Genomic DNA, 18,105 nt, shown 5'->3' with positions numbered 1-18,105 from the left:
ATCTTTTACTTGAAAAAATTATAAAAAAACAAAACATAGAAGAATTTGTATCAACACAGTAGATGTGGAGTTTCAAATTTCACAAATGGAAGCATGAATCCGGTAAGGGGGGTATTGTATTTTGCAGAATCCAATATAAACAGAACCTGGCTGTTTTCACAAATTCGCAGATTGTTGTAGAGGAATGCGAAGCCTTGTGCAAGACAATGGTGCTTGTTTTGCAGTCTTAATCCAAGAGCTAAGTTGATTAGAGAAGAACCTACAACAAAAGGAGACAATAATAGTTCCATTTCTTGTGGTGAAGTAGATCAAAGAAAGCACTGTTGTTCTCTACCAAAAGGAGATGAAAAGAAACAAATATCATACCTACACACAGATTTATCAAGGGATTGTCTGGTTGCAACTTATATGCCTGCAAGTATTCCCTTGTGGCTGCTTGATGCTGGCTAATCATTGTAAACTGGTGCCCATAAATGAGCATGGGTGGTACACAATCAGCATATGTGCAACGCATAGAGAGCAAGAATTTTGAATGCTTCGATAACCGATACCCTAGTCTGAAACATAATATTTTTGTAAGCAAAAGCCATAATGTAAACAACCATTAACCACAATCTCAAATGATACCTTAACTAGTAATAGTTCATCACATAGTGTAAGAAAACTGATGAGGGAAGTGGAAACATGTGAATGACGAGGTTTTCAAATGAACTCTATTTTTTTTTTTTTTTTTTGTTTACGCCATATTTTAAATTATTTTTTCCTTTTGATGGTCTGTTGTTATATCTAGTGTTCATAAGTTGCAATCAGATTTATGGGCAACATCTGCTACCAAAGCATAAGACAAGATAGACAACCTAAAGTTGCTTCAGCAGCACCTCCTCTGCAGGCAGACCTCCTGGCCACAAAAGGTGAAATAACAAAAGCTATTTCAACAGAGACTTGAGCCTAACTATATGTCTATACCAAACAGATTGTTGGTGCTATGACAATATGATACCTTGCTTAGACTAGTCATGTTAACCTAATATATAATATCAACTGGAACAAGAAATGGAAAACAAACAGTTTCAGTAGGTGCAATGAGGATATGATGCCTAGCTTAGACTACTCTTGTCAACATGATATACTATCAACTGGTACAAGAGATCGAGACAGTAATAACTGATTTAGTACTACTAGAACATGATTTGAGTTTTAATTGGATGTTGTCTTCTTAAATAGAATCAATCCCTTTTTATTTCCGCGGGAGGGGGGGGGGGGGGCGGGATGGGAATTGGGAGGGGCAAGGTACCAGCCAGGAGACTCGAACTCGAGACCTCCTGGTGAGCATGGGCATGAAGCGCACCACAGCTCACCAACTGCACTAAGCAGCTGTTGGTAATCCCTTAGATATAAGTAATAGAACGAAAATGGAAGGGAGTAGAATCTAGGAATTTTCCTGCTTCAGAGTTCAGACACTGTTTTGCGTGTTTGGAGTGGTTCCTCCATAAGAAAGGCTGAATGTACAACAATTTGTCTTTTTATTTTCTCCATTTTTATTTTTATTTGGGGGGGGGGGTGTTGGAGAGGGGATTGTGCAGTCAATGTTCGAAATTTTGGTCAAAATGGCAGAAATTTCATGAAATACTTCAATTTCGACAAAGGTCGAAACAAAACCAGGTGCACCTAGGATTTACCAAGTTTTGGTTGAGATCCTGCAGTTTCAGTGAAATTTCGACCATGATTCGGGTTCGGTAACCTTTCGATCAAACCCTTCGTATAAAATGCTTAGTGTCAATCGAAATTTCACAGTTTCGGCGTAATTCTGACCAAGTTTTGGGTTTCGGTATCGTTTTTGCTAGTTTCGACAGTTTCAACTCTAAAATGGAAACTTCCTAGAAAACCTCAGTTTTTGTAATTTTTGGCCAAATCATTCCCATATATCTTCGAAACAAACCATGTATAACATCTGATAATTATGAAATGATTTCTAATTTTATTTTTATTCATTCATAATGTATATTTTAGTTGTTTTAATTGAATTATGTGTGCTCTAGTACTAACTATTGTGCATACAGCAGTGTAGAATGTTTACTAGCAACATAAGGTCCGAAGCCAAACTACCATTTTTGGTGTTGTTTTTAAAATATAATCCCACTGTGTTTAGAGAGTTTAGAGGGCCTAAAATAGGGTTTTCTAGAAGTTTTGGAACCTAATTTGACCATTTGGACTTCGACGGGTTATCTTCAGGTGTAAAAATAACTTTGATCCACTCCACATTCTCTCTGGTGGCAGCATTCTCAGAGAGGATGTCTCTTCGTACCAGCTAATACTTATAAAGAGTGCATGTCAGGATCTGTTTTCTTTCAAAAATGGAACCAACCACTCCTGAGAGGTTCAAAGTTGAAACGAATAAGGGAGAAGCAATAATATCTCATTGACGTGAGAATGCATCTGGAATTTAAAAAGGCTGGCTATATTTAATTGAATGTAGCGAAGGGAAAAGCAGCAAATTTCATACAGAGGAGTCACAAGAATTGAAGCTGAGGATGACTATCTCGACGTCTTCGAAATTGCAGTAAATAAGTATGCAAAGAGATTTAGTTCTGCACGATGACTTCAGTTCCAAAGCAATATAAAAATCTACATGACCAGGAGTTGAACTTCTCTAATTAGTCTACCATCTCATCTAAACAGCTAATCTATTGAAACTCTTTAGGAGTAGTTGAGAAAATGAAGAAATCGAAAGATTGGAGGCCTCCAAAATCATTTTATAATCACTGACTTGTTTTGATCCTCCATCTCAGGTGCTTTCAAATTACGGAAGTCAAGATTCCATGCAAGGAAACATTTTAATGTGGGCAGCTGTAAGAGGTAGAATCTACCATAGGATGATCCATATGGGCGTATACTATCCCAGCACGAGCAACATGTCTCACACAAGTTGATTATCTTCCCTTTTGCTCCGAGTATTTGAAGCATCTCATTATCCTCATGGTCCTATTCTTTTTTTTTTTTTTTTTTTCGCTTTTTCTTTTCGTTGGGTATATTACACCTAAGGTACCCTATAATGTAAGGCTAGAATAGCAAGCTAACTAACCCCAATTACCCACAACAACCCAAATCAGTCCACTAACAATAAGCCCTAGCCACAGGGTACAAACCAGACCCAAAATCAGAATTAGAGTTTAAGATGGAACTCAAATTTCAGCAAACTAATGGGGCTGCAACTAAGGTCGAGTGCAGGCTTTGGGATGTCCAACAAGGCCTCCAAATTGGGGCTAAGTCGAATGGCCAGAAGCACAAGTAGGAGCAGGTCAACAAATTAGAAAGTAAGGATTTGAGTGTAGGAACCAAACCACCCAGCAGGTTGGGCTCAAACTTGGATCGAGAGGAGCTGGGAATGGGTAGGGCCTGTGCTCCAAAACTCAGCCAATTCTGATGGCTAACAAGGGAGATGTGAAGGTAGACTCTAAATTAGAAGGTTGGTGAGATCTTGCAAACCAGTGGGACTTTGGATTCCAAACTGGGGATTAAGTGTAGTCCTTGGTTGTGTGATTCAACCCTCAAAACCTCTGCTGGATCTTTGTATTGGTTGCTGGAGTAGAGAAGCTTGAAGTTGCAGGAGCAGACGAGGTAGAACAGCAGAGCCGCAGGGGTATTCAAGGCCTCCTTTGTGTTGGAACAGCAGTAGCAGTCTTTGAAGTAATTGGAGGTTGATTTAGGTCTTCAAGGAGTCTTCACCGCACTTGCAGCAGCAACAAGAAGGGGAGATCGAGTAGGGCAGGAGAAGAGGAAAGAAGAATATAAAGAGCAATATCTTGCCTCTCAAGTGACAAGAAATTAGAAACTCTAACTTAGCAATGTTCTAAATTAGAAACTAGGATTGCATAAAAGTAAAAACTAAATAGGATCTTAAAATCTTCTACCCTCCAGCCAATGCTTGCTCCTTGTGGACACCACTTCTTGAGTGCTAAGTGTTGCTTCCAGTCCTTCTTTATTGGTGGTCCCCACCTTTTAAAATAGCTCCATCAATTGTTGCATGTGGGCATTAAAGACTTGGGACAAAAAGGACAATTATACCCCCACTTAATGAAACAACTAATAATTAAAAGACTATTCTATCCCCCACGATCTAGGTTTGAAAGACCTAGGAACTTCCAGCCCAAAAGGGCTGGCCCAGCTCAAGGCTGGTTGGCTCTATGGCCCGAGGGGTTGGTCCACCAATTGGTTAAGTGAACCAGCACTCTTCTTTCTAGCATAATGCTTGCCAACCATCAGCTTGTCTACATCACCCTAAGATTGAGAAAGTGACATTTGGGGTACCCTAAGTTTGAAAAGTGACATTCGGGGTGCCTTATTGGGTTCATCCTACTCCAAAATGAATATTTCCAACTTCACCCCTCTCAACCCCACTCCCACCCTAACCCAAACCACCACCACCACCACCTCCTCCCCTAGACAACCCTGCTCCCGCCCCACCCTGCCCTCCCTGCAACCCCAGATCCCCAAACCACCCTCTCTGCGACCCCACCATCTTCCTTGCCCCCGCCAAGCCCCATCTCTTCCCCGTTTTCATTGATGAGCTGCAGAAAAGGAGAAGGAAAAGGAGAAGAGGGGGAAAGTGAGGGGCATAATTGTCAAGGCGACAAGGCGACCCAAGGCGGTGCAGGGGTGCCTAAGCGGTTAGGTTTCCCTCTTTTCTAACATTATTTAATATTTAATATGCTACAATATATACCTTATATCATCAAAAATCAACATTAAGCCACATCAAGTCATCAAAAATGAACATTAATCCACACTAGGTCATCAAAAATCAACATTAAGTCACATCAAGTCATCAAAAATTCAATATTAAGCCACATCAAGTCATCAAAAATAAACATAGAACTAGAAGACAGAATATGTGACATCCCAAACTCGGTCAGGGTTCTAGGTACTGACCTTGCAAGCACCGACCCAGTAGGTTACAATGTTAAATTAATATTAATCAATAAATCCCAGTCTCGCTTACAACGTAGCGGAAGCATTAGATATTGGATAACAGTTTAAGTCAAATGTATACACTAGTGGCAATTATCTACAATGTTGTACAACTAAAATCTTGTTCATTTATTCATCAACATTAAATATTTTGAAATAACTTTGTTCTCAAAATATTTCTCTTTGATCTTCTAACATTACCCATAGTTCAAATACTCCGGAGCTGTATAAAACTCCACACCTGAGAGAGAGAGAGAGAATGTGTGTGTGTGTGTGTGTGAAAGAGAGAGAGAGAGAGAGAGAGAGAGAGAATAATTTAATATGGAGGAACTAAAAGAGATTTAATAATCGAGAGATGTCCGTCAGTGGGCACTGGGCAAGACAAAGGAGGAGTTCTTCATTGCAATTGGGGGAGAAAGGGAAAACGCAGAAGGTAAGTAAAGAATCAGACAAAGTTGGTTTTAATTGCGATGCAAGTTAGCATTAGACATTTCCCACAAAATGCATTTCAAGACCTAAATGGATTTTGGATTCCATGTCCTTTCAAATTAGTTTCCTAGGTTGAACTTCCCCTTTTTCTTCCTGTAAAGACCTTAAAAAACTTCTTCCTTTTCCTCCTGCTACTAGTTTTGCAAAGTTCCTGTTTCTGTCGAAACTCATCACTCTTCCTCTAGGAAGAACAAGGAATTTAAATGGATGGAAGAGGATACAAAAGAGGATACACCATACTAAGTACTGGTCATGAGTCGGGATTAGCATTTAATTTCAAAATACTTGAGAAATTTTTTTCCTTCAAAGGTTTAGATCGGTGAGTTATCTACTGGTGAGGCCGTCTCTGTTAAAGATTTTAATAGGGACCCAACTAAGAGGCGCCAGAACGAGGGAACAGGGCTGGTCTTCTCTCCACCGGAGGAGGAACAAGGCTGGTTCACCTCTTCGCCAGAGACATATGGTGAGGTTTGGGGAAGATAATTGGTTTGTTAAGGGTAGGGTGAAAGGGTAAAAGAGTCATTTCATGTTCAAAGTAAAGCTCACGTCATCACTTAACATTTACTTCCTAACGGACTGTTACTTGTGTTTTTTTTTTAAATAGAGGGGGTGTACAAGGTGGTTTTTTGAAACCCCGGGTTTATTATTACTTTAGGCAAAGTACAGCGGGTGTATGCATAATTTTCCCTACCTTTTTTAATTAATTCTCTGATCCTACTTTTTTTGGCGGGGGAAGAAAAGTCACTGATGCGCACATTTATGTGTGAAATCTTAGGGCATAAAGCATACATTTTACCACATTGGACAAAGTTACTTCGGTGCTTTCTTATACTTTTCAGGTTTTAGGTGAATTCTTGTGAAAATGGAGTAAAAGATGCTAAGAATAGCCGGAAGCACCCAGGAGTCGAGAAAATCAAGTTTGGATTGAGCACTGAAAGAATCACGCCAATCAATCAAATGTGAATGTGATTACAGTGGGCCCCTTAGCATAATTTTGAGGTGTTAATAGTATGGATGCGTAGCCCGTCGAGTCAGCTTCGCAACGGTTCAAACGACACTTGATTCCGAGTTGAAACGAAGAAGTTACGGCCGTTTCCGTGGACATGGGTTTATTTGTAATTATTGACAGTCGGCCGGGGATAAAGTAAAGCAAAAGTTTAGATTCCAGGGGCCTTAGTGCAATTATCAAAAGTTATCTTTATGTCAGTCGGAAGATTCCATTTGGAATGCTCTGGAGCAGTCCAACTTCAACTTGAGATATCTTGGGCTCCCGGACTCCAAATTGGACGAAATTTGGGTCTATTTTGGGTGATTTTTCGTAAGGAATATAACAGTGAGACCCATTATAAGCATCCCATGCTCCACGTTTTTTTTTTTTTTAAGGACAGATTTGACATTTCATTAATTGTGAGTGGAATCCTAGTCATCACCCTTACTCTCTCTCTCTCCTCCAACTTTTCAAGGGCACTTTTGGAATTCTACTTGGGATAGATTTCTTTTGAAAGATATTCTCTCATCTATGGAAGGTTGAAAAGTCAAAGATACCTTGATCTCATTGCTTGGAGAAGGTATCTACAAAGAAAAGGAAGCACAAGTTAGAATTAGAAATTTACTTTTCTAGAAATAGAAGGTTTATGCAGCTAGGATTCTTTTCTCTCCCTCTTTCTATTTTTTCTCTTTTTTCTTGGGATTCAAGGCATTGTAAAAGAGGAAGGAGAAGAGAATATTCTCTTTTCTTAGGGAATATTTCTCCTACACTTCCCTCTTCTTCTCTCTTCCCCCTATAAATACCCCTACCCTCTCCTTTGTAATGTTGCTCATTCACTTAGTGAAATTTCTTCTCTTCTTCTCCTTCTAACTTGTGATTTTTGGCTTTTCTAAGTTCTAGTTTGCTTTTATGATTTTTATTTAATGGTTATAATAGGTTTAATTTATACTTTAAATTCATGTCTTCAATATGGTTGTAATAATTCTAGTTTAGATTTTAAGCTACCTAGTCTAAGTTCTTAAGTTAATGACAAGACTTGAAGATTTAGAAGGGGAAGCCATGCAAAGTTTGTTCAAGTATTCAAGCTCTTCAATTACATTCATGCAAGCATATCCAAGTTTACTCTCTAACTCTTAAACTCATTCTCTCTTCTTCTTCTTCTCCCTCTCTTTCTTTTATTTTTTTTTATGTGGTTGTGAAGTCTTTTATTTTTTTATATGGTTGTGAAGTGTGGCTGCATTCTTTTTATTCCTTCCTATTTGCGTTAGTTTGATCCAATTTGCGTTAGTTTGATCGGTTAGATGCAAATGTGTTAGGACGCCAATTTAATCCCTTAGATGCTTGTGAGTTAGGATACGTTAATTTTCATTAGTTTAATTAGTTTATTTTAACACATTAATTTGGTTCACTTTGCAGTAATCTTAAGTTAGTTAAATAGAGTGGCATTTATCTCCTTGTGTTCGACCCGTAGCTGCGATTGACCCGTACGCTTGCGGTATTATTTTAACTCAAACAGTCACCAACCTTAAAGGTGTTCCATTGCATAATTTTTTATAGGCATGTAACCTGCCGCACCGATACTATATACTCGCAACATTTTACCACCATTACATTCACCACTAGATTACAATCACAACATGGTTATCCAAATTTACTAAAATACCCACATTACAAAATGCAACCATAAGTTTATACACCTAATGAAGCCAGAAAAACCTCAGAAGAATGCAAGTATGGCAGGACAATACCTCGAAATCACTTTGTAGTAGTAGTTCCAGGCAGCAAAACTGCGAGGATGTTGTCGAACAATGCATCGTGCAAAGTCATAACCATGTGTTGGATTGGTGTTGTATGCTATTTCTGGAGATAACAAATATTATAGCATGATCAGTGCATACCACATTTTTACATCAATAAGTAGCAAATCCAATAAAATGCCTCTTCAAAATGAGAGATTTTAAGTGAAAGCAACAAATTTAAGATGCTGTGTGTGACTCAATGTGGTTCAATATCCAGAGGAACAGATACGGAAAGACTAAATAAACTTTAATATTCATGACTTACGAGCCCCAAGGGATCGAAGCTCCTCTTTCTTCTCAACAGACAGGGTACTGTATGCTAATCTTAGAGTGTGATTTATGATCTCCAGTGCCTCACAATACTTTCGCAATGAAGACAGTGCCCTGCATAACTATGGATGGCATACAATTAAGTGTAAAAATGATGGAGGTGTCGAACAAACAAAATTAAATGTTTGTATTAAATTAAGGATAAGACTATGACCAGCGCAGGTAAGTTAAAACTATTAGATCATACCATTACCTAATTTAAAACGATAGAAGGCAAGCAATAATACAGCATAAAAGAACTATCAAAAACAAATCAAACAAAAAGTAGTAATGAAGAAAAGGGTAGGAAAATAACGTCTAAAATAAGCTGATAATGCTCCTCATCCTTTAGAAGGTTGGGCAGCGGTAGCTCTCTTGTTTTTTCCTGAAGACATTAAAGAAAACCAATAAGTGTCAAAATTAATATTCAGGAATTTATAATGGAAAGCAAAAAATTATCAGTTCATATACACCATCAGTTTACCACAGGCTCATCATCTGAATCATCACTTTGCCAATCAAGCCCAGCAGCCAATGCTGCGGCTTTCTTTTCTTCCTTCAAAGCAGCCTTCTTTTCAAGTGACTTCTTAGCTCTTGCAGCTTTTGACCTATCAAGAAAAGAGAAGATAGTTTAAAAGCAGAACATAAGATGTCCAAAACGGACATGCTATGGGGATAAAACAACATCTTACTATATAACTGATGATAAATTTATAGATTGCACAATCACTAGGATCACACCCCACAGAGGCTAATAACAGAAGTGAGAAAAACAGTCAATCAGAAATTTTTGTGGATCCATTACAAACTTCATCAATAAATTATGCATTCTGATCAATGATTTAAAGGCATATCTCAAGTCAACACACTATCAAGCCACAAGAGATACAAACAGGAAAGCCTTTGAAGTGTAAAACAAACCCAGACCAAAATGGGCTTCAACAGGTACAGGTCCTACCACTTCTACAGACCTCAACAAACCTGGACCTCTAGCTCCAGCCCACCGACATAAATAGGTGAAATACGGCCTAGAACAGGTCCATGGCCAAACAGTTCAGCTAATGAAGTATTACCTGCTGCACCAGGCACTGGGTCCAGCCACCAAGAGCCTGTAATTAGCACATATCCCAAGGAATTGCAATGAATGGTCAATAAAAGAAGAAGGGCCACGTTGTGGGATGACTAAAAACTTGAACACAGCTCAATCCCTCCTTCTGGTCGTCGATCTGCCAACCATGGTCGGCCAAGAAATCGCCGTCGGAGGAGGTAACGCCTTCGTGAGAAGCCGGCTTCTGGTTCCCCGAAAGGCCACTCCAAAGACCATTGTTGGTCCCTACTGCTAGTCCATAGTTATGCAACAACCAGCGGTAGCAATTGCTTTTCTCCTCTGCAACCACCTGAGGATTCTGACCCTGCGCTGCTCCCAAGGTCGGATCTCCTCCTATCCGTTGTATCTCGGCACCCCCTTTGTCCCTCGACCTGTCGCACTCACCTGGGATCCCCTGCAGCCAGCTCGGAGAACAATCCCACTGCCATTCGCTCTGCCATTGTGCCTTTGTGCTTCGCTCGACAGTCTCTGCCCTTGCCTGCTCCAACCAAGGCCGTATCCTTCGTCAACACTCCCTCTCCAACTCTCCCCACCCCAACACACACCATAGTTATCAAAGCGCTAGACGATCCAAGGTGTTCGAGGGCCAGCTACGCGGTTAAGCAACTAAAGGGCATGCCTAGGCGCTTTAGTATTTATTAATGTATGCTCATAAAATTTGTCATCAACTCAATCTTAAATTGTCCAGAAATACTTTGGAAGCCGTATATATACATTAATTTTTTACTCCTAGTCCTTTTGGTTAGAATAAAATAGAATATTAATATATTAAAATAAGATTGTCATATTAAAGAAAGGGGGTTGAGGGCATTCTCAATAGATTCTAGCACAAATACTAATTAAAGAAGGGGGGTTGAGGGAATTAATATATAAAATAAGATAAACAAATGTCTTATTAAAGAAGAGGGGGAGATGAGGGCATTCTCGATGTCAATGGATTTTAGAAGCGGGGACTGGAGGGCCAAGGGAATAGCGGAGCAAACCACTCGTCTTCCTGGAAACATTGAAAGAATCGCAATTTTGTTGTTGGTTGTTCTCAACGAGGCTGTGACAGAGTTGAAGGGAGTGGTCGTGCTTGTTCTCAACAAGGCTGCGACAGAGTTGAAGGGAGTGACCGCACTCAAATAGGTACACCCCCTCTTTCTTCTTTTACGGTAGTGATGATGGTGTGGCAGTGGCCGCTGCAACTTCTTTTTGTCGGCGGCAATTGTTGAGGCTGCCATTGCTACTGCTTTTTCAATCTTCTTATTCTTCCTCCCCCCCTCCCTTAACATCTTCATCTTCTTCTACTTATTACGCTGCTTCTATTGCTGTCTTTCGCTTTTGCCAGATCTAAAGAGATACTACGAGTCCTCCGTCCCAGATTTCATCAACCACTGTTGTATTGGTCAAAGCAAAAATTCTGATGAAAAGAAGGAAAGAATATCAGAAAGATATGCGGACGACTTGACTATTGTATAGGTCGGATGTTTCTGTGAGTAGTAAGTAGCAGATCTCCCCTAATTTTGAGAAAGCTGGTGGCCGGATGCAAATGCTCTTTCTTCGTTCTGAGCTCAAGTGCTAATAATTGTTTGAGGCCTAGTCCACCTATGCCCGCCTAGCTTATCTCCTTCCGTTATTGTTTTTGGGTGCTAATATCCAAAGTTGAGGGGGGTAAGGGGAGTCGAGTCGCAGGGTTGAGCATGTGCTGCCGATACCAAACCGCCTTGCACAATAAGGCAACAGCTTGCCTTGGCCCAAATTTTCTGCCTGGATTCCTAAGTGACAGCTAGGGGACGCTTTGACACTATGCCCCCCGCTTTTACCTATTCCAATCTCAACCCCTTCAGTGGGTCCCACTATTTTAGTGTTCTACTTCAACTCCTTCGTAGCTAGTGGGGCCCAATCACACAACTTGTTCCTCTTTTGGGCCATCTTCTCGGCCTGGGTTCCCTAATACCTCATGCCTATCTCACCCCAACCATTCACCCATTAGGCCCTCTATTCATTTTAATCCTTCCATAGCCTAAGCCCTGGGCAGAACCCTTCTACCGTCCAGCCCCATCTCGCTCCTTCATCTTTCTCCCATTGTCCTCAGGTCTATTTCCTAATGCAACCCACCTCGGCACCCTCCTTTCTCACCTACCTCCTCTGCCATTGCTTCCTCCCCACCCTGATGGCATCGCCCCTCCTACCCATGCTTACCATTGTCAGCCCCGAAGCAGCTCTTTGTCCCACTCTAGTCTCTCCAACCCTTCATCTGAGGGGCAGTTGTTGCTCTCCCCTCTTGATTCCTACCCATGCTTACCATTGTCAGCACCAAAGCAGCTCTTTGTCCCACTCTAGTCTCTCCAACCCTTCATCTGAGGAGCATTTGTTGCTCTCCCCTCTTGATTCCTAATGAACCAAGGCCGTATATGGAACACTAGGGGCATCAATCCCCCTTCCAAGCATGTTGAGGTTTGTTCGCATATCAAAATCCATCATTCGGCCTTTTGTTGCCTCGTTGAAACAAGAGTTAAAGAATCTAATGCCTCCCACATTGCTTCTTCCATTGCCCCTAGTTGGACACTCATCTCCAACTACTCCCACCACCCGAATGGTCGGAGACCCTAAAAAATTACAATCTACCATGCTTTCTTCCTCCTCTCAGACCCTCCATTTCAAGATCTCAGAGAGCCTCGAGAACTCTAGTTTCTACTTCACAGCCACATATGCTTCTAATTGCCATTCTGAGAGAGTATCCCTTTGGAGTGATCTTCGTAGCATAGCTGACCAGATTGGATCTCTTCCTTGGGGCTTGGGAAGTGATTTCAAAGTTGTTCATTATGTCCATGAAAAAAAGGTGCTGACCGACTAGATTTGGTCTAAGTTGAAGCCTAATGATTGTATTGACGATATTGGTGTGAATGAATCGAGATGGTCAGGCCTCAAATTTCCTTGGCCCAATAGAAAAAATGGAGATTCCTGTATTGATTGTAAATTGGATAGGATTTTGGCTAATGAAGCATGGCTTTCCTCTTTCCCTTCCTCCCATTGCCCCTTTGACACCCCAGGTATCTCTAACCATTGCCCAATCTCCCTGCTTGTCCAACCTTAAATAACCTTTGGTCCCAAACCATTCAAATATTTTGAATTGTGGTCCTTTCACCCATACTTTCTCTCCATTGTTAAGGAAGCTTGGGACAAGCCTGTTCAAGCCTTTTCTACTCTCCTCATTGCTTTTGCCAAGAAGCTTCGGAATGTTAAATGTGCCCTAAATGTAACACCCCATATGCAGGTCATGAATTTTATTATTATATTTGGTGCCCTCGAATATTCTAATGCTTTTATGAATATTTTAATAGTATTTGAATAATTGTAAGTATTTTATTGTATGATATTCTGTTTTAGTATTATATTAGTGGATTGTATAATGTTTTATATTATTATATTGTGAAGAGAATTATTTTATTAATTTTAATATAAGTTATATGAATTATATGAGTTTTATATTATATAATACACTATGGTGTATGTATGTGTATATATATGATTGATATAACATATAGATTGTAATTGTATAATACACTAAGTGGATAGTCAAGTAGGAGGTGGCTTGGCTTGGCTAAATTTGACATGGTTTGGTTTGGTCTGGTCTGGTTTGGTTTGGCTGAACCAAGTGGTTCAAATATGGATAGCTATTAGTTTGTTTGGATTATAGAGATTCAAAAAGGAGCAGCGACATGGTAAAGTCAAAAGGAGGTGCTGGCCTAAGCTGTTGCTGGCTTTGAAGTTAGTGGTGGCCACATTGTAAAGTCAACAGGAGGTGGTGGTAAAGTCAGCCCAGGCACCTAACATGGGAAGTAGGAGGTGGCATCGAGTTGTCATGAGCTTGACTAGGAACTGTCAAATACTTTGATAAGCTAAGTTAACTAGGTAAATAGTGTGTTACTAGTCTAATTAATCTAAGTTAGTAAACGGATTAGTTGAACTAATTAGACCAAAGTTAGATTAGTGATTAAGAGAGGTCAATGATTTCCTGGCATAGTTATGAAAGCGGAAAGGCAACCATGGCATTTTAGAGTAAATAATCAAGGCGACACCACCATGGCGGCAAGGCGCCTGGACGCCATGGCATTGCCTTGACGACGCCTTGATAACTATGTTTCCTGGGTTCCTGAATCATTGAATTTCAAGAGATCATCATGATTCAAGAAGGGTTCAAGTGAATTTATCAAGTATTAGAAAGAATTGGGAAATGCTAGATGAATCTGTAAATGCTATGTGATGGATTTGTGTTGCTGGGATTTTAGAATGAAGAAGAATCACTTAAAGATTGAGAGAAGGAGTTCTGTTTACTAAGGTTGGAACAACTGAAGTTGAGAATTTGTGAATTGGGTTATTGGAACCATGAATTTGAAGAAGAAGAAATTGGAAGAAAGGAAGAAAAAAGGAAGCAGAAGAGAAGATAGAGTGTTGCTAGCTGCTGAAATTGGTGGAATCAAGTGGGAATTTGGGTTCTAGGGGTGCTGAACTACTGAGATCTGAAGAGAATTTGAATCTGGAAGAGGGTTGCTTATGAGTTCAATGATAGGAAGGAGAAGATGGAGATTGGGAATCAAATGTGAGTGAGTTTTCAAGATAATTCTGAAATCAGATTTTTAATTGAAGAAATGTTCAAATTTTAGAAAGGGTTATATTATTGAATAGGTTCAGTATTGAAATAAAGAGAACTGAGAAGAGCTATTGTTGGTGAGTAAAGTTAATGAAGGATTTAAGTTTCTGGGCTGCTGAACTATAAGGAATTGAAGAGAATTGAAGCAAGGTATTGCTGAGAATTGGAATTGAGAAAGAAATCAAGAAGACTTGGAGCAGAACAAGAGGAGATTCTAATTTTTTTGAAAATCCAGAACTGTAGATTGATGAAATTGGATCAAGAATGGAATAAAGTAATGTTGTGTTGCTGAATGTTCATGGGTTAGAAGCTGAAATGGTAGGAGACTAAAGGAATTCAGGAGAATTTCAAGGAATACAAGGTTTAATCACTTGGGCAGAGGAATTGGATAAGGGTTGGTTATATTTGAAGCTGGAACGTGGAATTAAAGTGGAAATTGTAAATGAGATTAAGAGAGGAAGAAGTAAACTGAAGTTGCAGGTATTTGGAGATTGTTGTTGGTGCTGAAATCATTGGAGAATACACTTACTTTGGGTTTGAGCTGAGTCAAGCATTAGTAATAAAAAGGTGAGGGAAATCATGACTATGTACTTTATTATAATGTGTGTATGCTATGTGATGGAAATGGATGAATATTGTATGATTTGATCAGTGTTAGCAAATAAGTTATCAAACTTCTGTTAAATGAAATGCTTAATTCAACAGTACATAAATGATGAATGTTGTGTACTATGAAGCGCGTGTATGAAGTGATATTATGCACATGACCAATGACTGTAGAATGAAATCTGTTATGTGCTATGTGATGATCAATATAAGGAAGTGATTTTATATATCATATCAAATGAATGGAATGAAGAGAAAGAACGAGAAAGTAAAGAAATAAATGTAAAAAGAGATGAAATAAAAAAAGAAAGAAAGAGAATGAATGATGTTCATGTATTTACTGATTTAAATGAAAGTGCATGGATGCTTGGCTTTGTATGTCATGTAATGATAAATGAAATGTTGAAATGTCCAGTTTGTTGGAATGTAAATTAATATCTTAATGTATGTTGTGGAGTATGCTAAGGAATATCTTATGAGTTCCATGAAAATGTTACCTTTATATGCTGAATGAAAATGGAAAGAAAAAATTGAATTATAGTGAAAGAAAGAAAATGAAAGAGAAGCATGTGGTTGATTAGTGGTTATAGTATTACAAACCCTTGTGGCTACCACCCCTTTTAAGTAGGGGGTTATGTACTGGATGAGGGTCTTGAAAGAGAAAGAGAATAGACGAGGGGTCCTCCCCCAAGACTACGGTGCTTGAACACATGGAAGTAGAGCGCGTCTATTATGATGTTTGATTAGACGAGGGGTCCTCCCCCAGGGCTATGATGCCTGGACACATGGGAGTGGAGTGCATCTATAATGCTGGGCTACAGTGCTTGGGAATGTTTGTAGTCGACTACCACCCTCCAAGGAACTAACTCTGGTTTTGACCAGCCAAATTTCCAAGTTGGCTGAGGATCTCGGTCGAGTTGGTATAATTATTTTTTGGGTAAAGAACATGTACCCCCCTATAATGCACCCAATATTCCTCGTACCCCCCTAAGGTTCTGAAAAGTCCATGTACCACCCCTGCAAATTCCACGTACCACCCCTACTATACCCCCCTAATTCCAAATAAGTCCAAACTGTTAAGTTTAGCCGTTAAGTGCTAAAAACTTGACCATTTTACCCTTTCTTCTATGTTTATAAATTTGAAAATATCTAATTGCCCTGACCTATTTGTTCATAATATGAAAAGACCTTTTTGCCCTAACCTAATTTGACAAGACCCTTTTACCCCCACTATTTTTTCTTAAGAACCTAACCCAATCTAATTACCAAAATGCTCTTGTTAGGGCGTAATTACCAAAATACCCTCATCTTTCCCAAATCTCATCTTCCCCAAAATCCATCTTTCAGAAATGGAAGATGGATTTTGGGGAAGATGAGGGTATTTTGGCAATTACGCCCTAACAAAGGCATTTTGGTAATTAGATTGGGTTAGGTTCTTAAGAACAAATGGTGGGGGTAAAAGGGTCTTATCAAATTAGGTTAGGGCAAAAAGGTCTTTTCATATTATGAACAAATAGGTCAGGGCAATTAGGTCTTTTCAAATTTATAAACATAGAAGAAAGGGTAAAATGGTCAAGTTTTTAGCACTTAACGGCTAAACTTAACGGTTTGGACTTATCTGGAATTAGGGGGATAAAGTAGGGGTGGTAGGTGGAATTTGCAGGGGTGGTACGTGGACTTTTCAAAACCTTAGGGGGGTATGAGGAATATTGGGTGAATTATAGGGGGGTACGTGTACTTTACCCTTATTTTTTTTCAACTCAAAGACTGGTTTCGATGGGTTTTAGACCTATTTTGGGGCTGAAACTTGGTACTCAACCTATTTTAAGCCATTTAAACACGATAGCACTATCAAATTTTGCAAAAACAAAGTCCAAATAGGAGTTTCACTTAGTGGGAAACCAGGACAGACACTTATTTATGCGTAATATCATTTAAGTAAATGTTTTTGTATTTCACTTGCTTAAAATATTATTCATAAATAAGCAAATATCCCCCTATTTGAATCCAATAAAAATTGTTAAAAAATAAAATTCCAGAAGGAAAAAAAAAAAGTCAACACCCCCCCCCCCCCCAAGTTCAAGAACAAAAACTGGATTTTCAAAGGTAGATGCAATTTTCAACTTCCTAATGTTGGGGTTTTTCTAAAATCTTAAAATTCCATAAATCTTAATATGGTAAAACATTGATAAAAACCAGAAGTGCGGTAAAATATTCATTTGTTTTGATGTCCAAAAAAATATATTTTCATTCAGAGCGATTTTGACAGCATTCGCACACACCAAATTAAGTTTGACCGGTACATAACTCCTTCAATATAAATCAGATTTAAGCAATCTTGGACTTATTGGAAAACTTTCAAAACAAATGACAGTTTGAATACCAAGGTTAGCATACAAATACAAAAACATTTACTTAAATGATATTAGGCATATATAAATGTTTGTCCTCTGTCTGTATACCAAGGTTTGCACAGATAGGTGTCTGTATACCAAAATGGCAGTCTCAGTAGAACTCGACAAAGAACTCACGAGATCTGTCGAGTTCTGGAAGTCTTTAAAGGGGGAAAAAAAAAAAAAAAGGGTCGAAATATGGGTCGGGTCGAGATATCAACCCGAGATCTCGACTCGACCGAGATATTGTAATTTTTCACTCGGATGCCGTCTCGTCTCGACCTTTGAAAAAACTGAGATCTCGCGAGTTGTTTTAGTTCCAAGCCACCCTCAACTGTTTGTGCACTATGGTAGTTCACTAAGTGGCCAAGACCTGATCTAATTAAATAAAGAGTGAAGTTTTATGAGGTGCCATATATGTCTCTGTTCCATTTATTGTTTTTTTGAATGCTTGTGTGTATAAGATCATGTGTACCTCACTGGATGTAAGTCCATCCCTATATATGTTGATGTTTTTTAGATGACGAATCAATTGTGGAGTCTTACACAACTCCGAAGTACTTATTTTAACTATGGGTAATGTTAAAAGATAATAGAGAAATATTTTGAGAGCAAAGTTATTTCAGAATATTTAATGTTGATGAATGAATGAACAAGATTGTACAAACATTGTAGATAACTGCCACCAGTGTATACATTTGACTTGAATTGTTATCCAATATCTAATGCTTCCGCTACGTTGTAAGTGAGACTGCGATTTATTTATTACTATTAATGTAAGATTGTAACCTACTGGGTCGGCGCTTGCA

General features: G+C 39.2%; 1 protein-coding gene and 1 long non-coding RNA gene across 3 annotated transcripts in view; one reads left to right on the top strand and one right to left on the bottom strand.

Annotated features, from left to right (window-relative positions):
• The window catches only part of LOC122641316 (general transcription factor 3C polypeptide 3), a 62,784-nt gene that overhangs the window by 11,160 nt on the left and 33,519 nt on the right, over positions 1 to 18,105 (bottom strand). Inside the window, exons 12-17 of one of the 2 annotated variants that reach the window (XM_043834519.1) lie at positions 9,038 to 9,161; positions 8,870 to 8,938; positions 8,510 to 8,636; positions 8,194 to 8,305; positions 367 to 557; positions 147 to 259 (exon numbers count right to left, since the gene is read on the bottom strand). In XM_043834519.1, coding sequence (XP_043690454.1) covers positions 147 to 259; positions 367 to 557; positions 8,194 to 8,305; positions 8,510 to 8,636; positions 8,870 to 8,938; positions 9,038 to 9,161 — 736 coding nt within the window. The remainder of the gene's footprint in view (positions 1 to 146; positions 260 to 366; positions 558 to 8,193; positions 8,306 to 8,509; positions 8,637 to 8,869; positions 8,939 to 9,037; positions 9,162 to 18,105) is intronic. The other variant, XM_043834527.1, reaches the window with a different exon arrangement.
• On the top strand, positions 8,516 to 16,262 carry LOC122641342. Its single transcript, XR_006329890.1, has 3 exons — positions 8,516 to 8,659; positions 13,622 to 13,627; positions 16,251 to 16,262. It is a non-coding gene; the product is annotated as an uncharacterized LOC122641342 (long non-coding RNA).

This window comes from Telopea speciosissima, chromosome 1 (genome assembly GCF_018873765.1).
Source record: "Telopea speciosissima isolate NSW1024214 ecotype Mountain lineage chromosome 1, Tspe_v1, whole genome shotgun sequence".
NCBI lineage: Eukaryota > Viridiplantae > Streptophyta > Magnoliopsida > Proteales > Proteaceae > Telopea > Telopea speciosissima.
The sequence above is the reverse complement of the archived record's forward strand: the minus strand, read 5'-3'. Positions and strand labels throughout refer to the sequence as shown.